Source organism: Crocuta crocuta, unplaced genomic scaffold, assembly GCF_008692635.1.
Source record: "Crocuta crocuta isolate KB4526 unplaced genomic scaffold, BGI_CrCroc_1.0 scaffold164, whole genome shotgun sequence".
In the NCBI taxonomy this organism is placed as follows: Eukaryota; Metazoa; Chordata; class Mammalia; order Carnivora; family Hyaenidae; genus Crocuta; species Crocuta crocuta.
This window is the reverse complement of record NW_027530016.1, coordinates 4,425,714-4,435,485: the sequence shown is the minus strand read 5'-3', so window position 1 is coordinate 4,435,485 and position 9,772 is coordinate 4,425,714. Positions and strand designations below refer to the sequence as shown.

General features: G+C 42.1%; 1 protein-coding gene across 1 annotated transcript in view; it reads left to right on the top strand.

Annotated features, from left to right (window-relative positions):
* The window catches only part of CRIM1 (cysteine rich transmembrane BMP regulator 1), a 153,858-nt gene extending 144,086 nt beyond the window's left edge, over nt 1–9,772 (top strand). Inside the window, exons 15-17 of the mRNA XM_077764309.1 lie at nt 3,041–3,163; nt 5,574–5,764; nt 7,307–9,772. Coding sequence (XP_077620435.1) covers nt 3,041–3,163; nt 5,574–5,764; nt 7,307–7,483 — 491 coding nt within the window. The 3' untranslated portion in view covers nt 7,484–9,772. The remainder of the gene's footprint in view (nt 1–3,040; nt 3,164–5,573; nt 5,765–7,306) is intronic.

Below are 9,772 nucleotides of genomic sequence, written 5' to 3'. Positions count from 1 at the left end.
GAAAGACATTCGCCCTCATCCAAGCCATACCCTTCTCCCTTTCCCACTGTGGCCAAGCCTTTGTAAGCACCGGTGGGAGGAGGGCGTGAACCTTCAGTCTGATGTTTGGGGGGGTTTCACTTGAAATCTACACATATGCAGCTAGAAGGCACAACGATTTCAAACCTGACGTGAAACCAGAAAACCTGACGTGAAACTGAACCGATCCCCCGCTCTGGGGACCTCTGGGTGGGGGTGGGGGTGGCTACTTAGCTGTTGACACTCCCAGGTTTGGGGGAATAGAGCTCACAATGGCCTCTCCACCGAGGTGTTAGGTGCCCGCAGTAGGGTGGCCCCTGAATGATGGGAAGGCTCAGGGCTGTGTGCTGGGCACACAGGAGGCACTCACAGACGCTGTGGCACAGAAAGATGTCACATAAATATCAAGGTCACTTGTCCTTCCAAACTCCTCCAAGAGATTTGTATCACACAGTCAGGGTTTATGAGCGGGTGAACGAGGCCCCATGCCTGACACGCCTGCCCCAGAACCCCCCACCGCGGGGCTGCAGAACCAGGGCCCCTGAGAATCCGTGTACATTACATGCGCTTCCGGTGATGCAGGTAGGACAGAAGAGTTTGTCATTGCCTGTACTCAGCCCCCTGCTTCTGTAAGTAGTATTTTCAGTAAATTCTCTTTTTAATTCGAGTGTTCAGGTATTCAAGTGTCTTGACTCCCCTAATAGCCTGCCGTTGGCCAGAAGCCTTACCGATAACATAAACAGCCGATTAACACATATTTGTATTTTATGTATGTTACTTGCTATATTCTTACAGCAGAGGAAGCTAGAGAAAAGAGAATATTAAGAAAAACCATAAGGAACAAATATCATATGTTTGCACGTATAGGAGGATTAGGAGGAACTTGACGGAGGAACAAGGGGGAGAAGAAGGGGGGAAATGGTGGGGGAAAGGGAGAGGCAAACCATGAGAGACTCTTGAATGCTGACAAAAACTGAGGACTGATGGATGTGGGGGGGAGGGGGGATGGGCATGGAGGAGGACACTTGTGGGGATGAGCACTGAGTGTTATGTGGAAACTAATATGACAATAAACTATTTGTAAAAAAAAAAAAAAAGAAAAAAAAAAACCATAAGGAAAACACAGTTACAGCACCGTCCTGATAAAAACCCATGTTTATTTAAGTAGACCTGCGCAGTTCAAACCCGTGGTGTTCAAGGGTCACCTGTATTTACGTAAGAAAAGTCAAGATAACTTTCTTCTTGGGGGGCACCAACCAGGAAGGCATGGGCCATGGCATCACAGAACGGGATTTGAGTCCCAGCTCTGCCAGTTCCTGGGTGCGTCATCTTGGATAATTTACGTAACGTCTCTGACTTTACCTCCCTGCCCGGTACTCCGTTCATACATGGTGTTATGAGCATAGCAAATACTTCTTCCCTGTCGCTTTTACCCTCTCTCTAATCCGTCTTCCTGTTTTCTTCTTGAAAGGCAGGTAACTATGGGGTAGACACCAATCACTGCAAGCAGGGAGAATATTAGTTGTTTTAACTTCTCTACCTTGTATTTTATGGTGTTTTTTTTTTTTTTTGGACTAAATTGGGCTATTAGTGAATATTTAGTGTGACTAATGTTGAGTAACCTTATAAAAAGGTTATAATACAGGATCTGGCCAAAAGGAGATACATGGTTGATGCAGACTTTTGTGTTGCCTTTTGAAAATAGGGGTTCTCAAGAATTATTTCCCCAGAGCATGTTGAGACCCATCCTTACCGTTGTCTCATCTGTTTAAGAGACGTCTGTGCATATGGTCCAGTGTGTTTATCTGATACATACTGACTTACAGGTTTTAGCTGTCCTTACATACAGCCCAGGAGAGTTCAAGAAGTATAGCATTTCCAGCAGTTACAAAGTGAGCAGTTACAGAGTGATATAGAAAATATTTGATTGTACCTTTTTGTACTGAATTTTATTTAAATAAAGAATAGTAACTTTAAAAAAATGTTGGGCTGGTTGTTAGCCAGATGAAGAAGGGATATATAAATATATTTGTAGGAGCCAAGGGAAGCTTTCAACTATTTTCACTGGTGGTCCCTTGTAGAATTTAGCTTTAAAAAGGAAAAGAAGGGGTGCCTGTGTGGCACAGCATCTGATTTCAGCTCAGGTCTTGACCTCACGGTTCCTGAGTTTGAGCCCTGTGTCAGGCTCTGTGCTGACAGCTCAGAGCATGGAGCCTGCTTCAGATCCTGTCTCCCTCTCTTTCTGCCCCTCCCCTGCTCATGCTCTTGGGCTGTGTGCTTTCTCTTTCTCTCTCTCACAAAAATAAACATTAAAAAAATATATTAAAAAGGAAAACTATTTGGGATAAAGAATATTGTTCTTCTTAGACAGTTTTGTTTCATGCTGTAGTATCTTAATGACCCACATGCCTACATGATCAAGTTAGATCATGGAGACATACTGGAAGTCGCCTACAAATCCCCATGGTTCCAGTGGTGACAAAGCACACATGTGATGTTTAAGCCAGGCTGCACCTCAGGAGGTCTGCTGACAGTCCGTCCCCATTTAGGGGAACTGGTGAAGAAACTCCATAAAGAGTGAAGGATGCTTTAACTATTTCACTCCCTAAGACATATTTTATAGAAGTGATTCAACATTCATGGATTAAAGAGAATTAGTTTTTGAAGGTATATAGTATTTAGCTGATGGAAAGTCAAATCCTTCCGTTTCCACCAGTCTCTGTCAGCTTGCACAGAACTATAGGGCCACAGCCATCTGACATGAAAACGCATAGCTTCTGACCCTGGTGGAGAAGAAAGCTCTCTCCCCACCCACTTTTACATGGGAGGGGGGAATATGGTTATAAGATGCGCTTCCCACCCCTGCAAAGCCAGTGACTCTCCGGCAGTAATGATGTAATTGCAGAAACTGGACCCTTCACGCCCCAGGACAGTATTGTACCTCCGTTCGGATCGAGGACACTGATGTCAGCAGTAAGGAGCCCCTCCATCATTTCTAATGAAAACCGTCCCTTTCTTTTAGAAATGTATGTTCCGGAACCAACCAATATCCCCATTGAGAAAACGAATCATCGTGGAGAGACTGACCTGGAGGTGCCCTTGTGGCCCACACCTAGTGAAAATGACATCATCCATCTCCCCAGAGGTAAGTGCCCACGTTGACTGAGATCTCTGTAGTCTTATGTATATGGTCTACCTTTTTTTTTTTTTTTTAACTCTGAATATCTTTTTAAACAGCCAGCCCAAGTAAGTTCAAATAACTACTCCAGGGCAGGCCTGTTGCTGTAACGTATTTAAGCCAGAATGATAAAATAAGTCTGCAGGTAACTGGATAAAATGCCTCCTTCTGGCCCCCCTGTGCTCAGAGACCTAGTGATGATGGAAAGAAATATGTTCCTCGTCCTAAGAGCTTGGTATCTGCAGTTTCTAAGCCAGATCTCATATTTGTACACATGTAAGCAGAGTAATAATGAATTATTCAGTCCCTGTGGATTCTGGACGAAGCATTTATGCATTAGGTTAGTCTCCGCTTCCAGAGTGTTTTCACTCCACGAGAGTTCAATTTATTACATGTGCTGATTTTTCCACTCATCGGGTTTATTCCATGTTTTTTTTCCCCTAGCTATGTCATTTCAGTTGTGTATAATAGACCGGTTATTCCGTCTCTCAGTAGTTAAGAGATAGAGTCAGGCAGAGTTACTGCCAGTATTGCCTTCTTGAGAGTAAGTAGATGCCTTAATCGAGAGTATTAACCTGCACTTGGCCATGACTCAGGCCTGCCTCCTGTCCACTCCAAGGATATTCTCAAAGCCACCGCTATACAGTTTTTGTATTATTTCTTTTGGGGAAAGAAGAGAGATCAGTGGTCTGTTGTTACTTTAGATATTCTGAGTGTTAGGCTTATTTAGATCAAGCCGGTTGACCAGAAAGCCCAATTCCTGGCTCTAGTGTTTTGGCTCCTTGTGTACTTGCTGTGACTGAATTCTGCTTTATCGTCACATTTGAATTCAGTCAATAAATTATCAGTGCCTGCTCTGTGCCACACACTGCAATAGATGCTGGACTTTGGTCATAACAACAGCCTTACGGGCTGCAGTATATTGAGGACCTATGCCTTACACAGTATCTCTGTTACAAAGCACCTGAGGAGAAATTTCCTTGTTGTCACCAGCAGGGAAATTTACACTTCTCCTAAGTGACTGATGCTATTTAACCTTAAAGACAGTGTGAATCTTGCTGGTGATACCTGTTTCCACTTTTGCTTTGGCTGCTAGGAAGCCCAAAACTAAACTTTGTGGCCTGATTTTTGTATCAAAACAGAACTTAAGGACTGAATTTTATAAACAGACTTCAGCTGAAGCTTGATTTTCCTTAATTAACTTCTCAATTTACTTGTATGATACATATCATACATATATTCCTAAAACCATTTGTCCTATCATTTGGAATGTGGTAAGGCAGAAATTCATTCCTTCATTCATTAAAACCTGAATTCATCAGTAAGATGTTATTTCTACCTTTGGCATTTTTCTTGATGCTGATAAATGTGGGGTTTTTTCCACCTTCCTGTAAAGTATCGTGTACACTGGAGAATGACTAGGAAGGTTCTCTTCCCACATACAAAAGAAGAAGCACATTAAGAAAACTCTGATCTTTTAAACTCTAAACTGTCTTAATATCACAGAACTGTGCTGCTGTGAGCTGGGTTTCCAGAATCATTTAAGAGCAACTCCTTTTGACCGTGTAATCCCTACTTCTTTCACTAGTCTGGTCTTTGATGCATTTGGACAGTCTGACCACAGTGGTTTATCTGAAAGAAAATAAAAGGAAGGAGACTTCCAGGGAGTTCTCCTGATTGGTATATAGTTAACCTTGTTATCTCTGCAATATTCATGGCAAGAATGATGATTTAAAGGAACAGAAAGACCTTCATTTGTAAGAACAAAGTTAAACGTCCCTGTGCAATGTATTAAAACGAAGGCAGGAAAATGATCTAATAGGCTTAGTGAGTTTATGAAGTTTATGAAAAGGGAGGCATTTTTGCTTAGAACTCAGTAAAACCAAAAGACCAAACAAACCCTTGATTCTGGCTTAGTTTCTATTTCACTAGCAATTAGTCTTAGCTCTTACTCTAGTAAGTCAAAGATATTTTGTCCTAGTCTCTTATTCGCTGGTAAACAGGGAAGTAAGCTAATGTTTCTGCTTCAAAATCTTAGACCATACAGGTTAATGTTTATCAAGATATTATTAGTAATCTAGTTTTAGTCACTCTTATAAGGTCTGCACATAACAATTTTGTTTTCTTGGCTAGCTGGGACCAGCTTCATCCTGCTCAGTTATTAACCTCTTCACCTTAATATTTCCTGTCTCCCATCATACCTGAGAGCTCTGCTCTCATAAGTGCTCTTTGGATCATTAGACTTGAGACATGTTTTACCCTGATAGTACTGGGAATTATGAAACCAAGTTGTTCATCTCTGTTTGCAATGGAACTAAAGTAATCCTTAAGAATTCTGGCTTAGGTAATAAATGCTGGTAATTTTTTTCCCTCCTAGACATGGGTCACCTCCAGGTAGATTACAGAGAGAACAACAGGCCGCATCCAGGCGAAGATTCGTCACTGGACTCCATCGCCTCAGTTGTGGTCCCCATAATAATTGGCCTCTCTATTATCATAGCATTCCTGTTCATCAATCAGAAGAAGCAGTGGATACCGCTGCTATGCTGGTATCGAACACCAACTAAGGTACCGTCCTGAAAAAGTTTGTCTTGTCTTACGTGACCCAACTAGGAAAGCTTGCATGCTCGCAGTTCTCTAAATTGCTTGATGTCTTTTATATTAGCAAGTGAAAATTCTGCTCTGGTCTTCTTAGCCTCAAACACCAGTAAGCTGTAGCCATCAAATATATGAATTATCCATCAGCCATTGGTTAATGGATCTTGACCTTCCACACCTCCAATTTCCTGGATTTAAAGTTTTTAAGAACAAAAATACTTCTGGATTGATTCCTAAGTCATTGTTATATTAGAAATTAAAACTTGAATTTCTCAGTGATCTGTCAACTTAGAATGGGGAAAGAAGTCCTGGAGGGAGGGTGACAGCTCTCAGGCACGGGTGACGGGAGCTAGAGCGTCACGAGTGTACACAAAACTCCAAAGGACAGGGAGCCGTGTCCAGGGCAAGTGCGCAGGGGAAAGGTAGCAGAAGATCCTGAAGAGACTGTAGAATACTACTAACTAGACCAGGCAGACACATTTCATATTGAGGGAGAAAGAATATGTATTTATTGTCAAAGCAGCCTATTTTAAAGACCGAGAAAATTCATTTTCATTAAAGGAGGAATAAGTCATGACTCTTTCCAATGCTAAGTCTACTTTTTGCATTTAATTTTTTTTCCAAAAAAAAAAAAAAATTTCCTACACCCTTAAGAACCAAAAACAGCTTGATGAACTATTTTAAGCCAGTTGTCCATTGAGAGAATGCCTCCATGTGAAATTCCCATCAGATGCTTCTCCTGCCTTTTTTTTTCTTTAAAGTTTTATTTATTTCTGAGAGAGAGAGAGAGAGAGAGAGAGAGACAGCGTGAACAGGCGAGGGTCAGAGAGGGAGATACAGAATCTGAAACAGGCTCCAGGCTCTGAGCTAGCTGTCAGCACAGAGCCCGATGCGGGGCTCGAACCCACGAACCGTGAGATCATGACCTGAGCCGAAGTCAGATGCTTAACTGACTGAGCCACCCAGGCGCCCCTCCTGCCCCTTTCTTTCAACAAGTACATGTTGGGCACAGCTTCTGCTGGGCACACGGGGGATCAGGACACAGTCCCCACTGTGCAGAGCTGGGAAGAGGGACCGGCTCATAACATGCGTAGAGTGGCTGGATGCAGCCAGAGGCTGGCCTAGCCTGTGATGAGGCTTTTACACAGCAAGTGATTTAAAACCGTGTGTTTATCTTAAACGCTGCCTGGCAAGTGACGACTTCTTCAACCCTTTAAGCACGAGCACGCACTTTACAGGTTTGAAAAATAGTTACGTCCCTTCACCAGACTCTTAGTTCCTTTGACGCTAGCCTGACGTCACTTATTGACTGTTTCACTTTTAACACAGTTTGTCAGTGGCTCTCATGAAACTACTGTTGGTACTAGAACAGGGTGTAAACCCCACATCCAGTCGGCCCGTCCGTATCCCACGAAGCTGTTATCCCCGCCCTTGAATCGGGTACGAAGTTTGTTAATGGAGGATATGTGAAATAGCTAATCCTTTGGGGGGGGGCTTTCCCTCATTAAACAGCCTTCTTCCTTGAATAATCAGCTGGTGTCTGTGGACTGCAAGAAAGGAAGCAGAGTTCCAGCAGACAGTTCCCAGAGGATGCTAAGAATTGCCGAACCAGACGCGAGATTCAGCGGCTTCTACAGCATGCAGAAACAGAACCACCTCCAGGCAGATAACTTCTACCAGACAGTGTGAAGAAAGGCAGCGGGGACGAGGTTTCGAAAGACAGACGACGACGAAATCTGCTTTGAAAAGTAAACTAGAATTTGTGCACTTGCTTAGTGGATCGTTTTGGACTGTGACTTGACGTACAGCGCTAAGAACTTACCGGGACGGGCTGTGTCTCCAGCAGTGTGCCGAACAAACATTCCCACTCTCCTCAAGGTCACTGACCAAGTGTTTTCTTAGAACCAAAGTTTTTCAAGTAAGATGTAATTTGCTTGTAATCTAGCTGTAGAGGTGTTTGGGGGCGGGGGACAGCGAGTTTGGTTGGGGAGACGGGTCGGGAGGGTGGTGTTGGGAAGGCAAATTGGTCAGCCTGGCTCGGGGAGAAACCCAGTGTAATAAAAGCAGTTGAGCGGCCCAGAGGATGCTTTTTCCCATTGCTCCGAAGACTGCCCGGGTCGCAGCCCAGCCCAGGCCCGAATGAGCAGGGAAACCAAGGCCTTGCGATCCAGCTGCCGTTAACCACCATTAGGACTGCCCGCCAGCACACCAGAACCTTTTGATAGCCATGCCCCGTCTAACGCCACGAGTTTCTTTTCTATCCAGTCACAGCCGCGGTAGGCGGCCAGGAGGCCAGAGGGGTGTCGCGGCGTTTCTCTGACGCGGGTTACTGAGGATAGATACAGTTAGACTTTTTGCTGCTTTTGTTTTCTTCCAAGCCAATCAGCCAGTTCCTAGCAGAGTCAGCGAGTGAACGAGACGCAAGTCGTTTCTTGATGCGAGCACTGGAGCTCCTCACCACGGCGTGGCAGGGAGGAGGTGAGGGCGAAGGACACCAGGTCTTTCCAGGGGCTGTACTTCACTATCTGTTGTTGCTTTGTTCTGTTGTTGGTTGTTCATAGTTTTTGTTGAAGCTCTAGCTTAAGAAGAAACTTTTAAAAAGGACTGGGGATTTTTTTTTTCCTTATTATATACTGATTCTACAAAATAGAAACTACTTCATTTTAATTGTATATTATTCAAGCACCTTTGTTGAAGCTCAGAAAAAAAATATGCCTCCTTAAACTTTAGCAATTATAGGAATATTTATGTAACTATCTTATGCTTCAAAAAAACAAAAGTATTTGTGTGCGTGTGTATATAATATATATATGCGTATATATTTATACACATACAATTTATGTTTTCCTGTTGAATGTATTTTTATGAGATTTTAACCAGAACAAAGACAAACAGGCATTCCATATCAATGCTTCTGATCACTTACAAATTTTTAATACAAAATTTTATTCTACCTGCGGTTTAATTGGGAAGAAAGATGTGTGTGGTGAGTGTGAGTGAGTGTGAGTTGTGTGTATGCACAGGCCTTGTGCAGTCGGCATCACACCTGCGATGGAGAAGGTGTTCCTTCATTAAAATCTTCTTCCTCATTTGGATCTGCTTTTCTGTTGGTTTTCAATTTGTTCCCTGGCCAGAACCATCGACGGCAGTTCATCTGCATCGCTAATCAGCTCCTGGATTTTTTTTTTCTTCAAACAACTGTTTGAAACAACTACTGGAATATTGTCCGTAATAAGCTGGAAGTTTGTTGTAGTTTGCCTCAGATATAACTGACTGTATCCTATAGTGTTAACTTTTCAAACAGCTCTCAGCACTTTTATACTAATTACCCACTTGTGCATTGATTTTTCTTTTTAAAATGCTTGTTGAGAAAGACACAGATACCCAGTATGCTTAATGTGAAAAGAAAATGTGTTCTGTTTTGTAAAGGAACTTTCAAGTATTGTTGTAAATACTTGGACAGAGGTTGCTGAACTTTAAAAAAAAATTAATTTATTATTATAATGACCTAATTTATTAATCTGAAGATTAACCATTTTTTTGTCTTAGAATATCAAAAGGAAAAGAAAAAGGTGTTCTAGCTGTTTGCATCAAAGGAAAAAAAGATTTATTATCAAGGGGCAATATTTTTATCTATTTCCAAAATAAATTTGTTAATGATACGATGTTACCAAAATAGATTTACATCAGCCTGATTAGTATAAAGTTTTGTTGACAATTAATCCATTCCTGGCATAAAAAAATCTCTATAAAAAAAAATTGTAAATGCTTGCTTTTTGTTTTTTCAATCATGGCCATATTATGAAAATACTAACAGGATATAGGACAAGGTGTAAATTTTTTTATTATTATTTTAAAGATATGATTTATCCTGAGTGCTGTATCTATTACTCTCTTACTTTGGTTCCTGTTGTGCTCTTGTAAAAGAAAAATCTAATTTCCTGAAGAATAAAATAGATCTATGGCACTTGGAGTGCA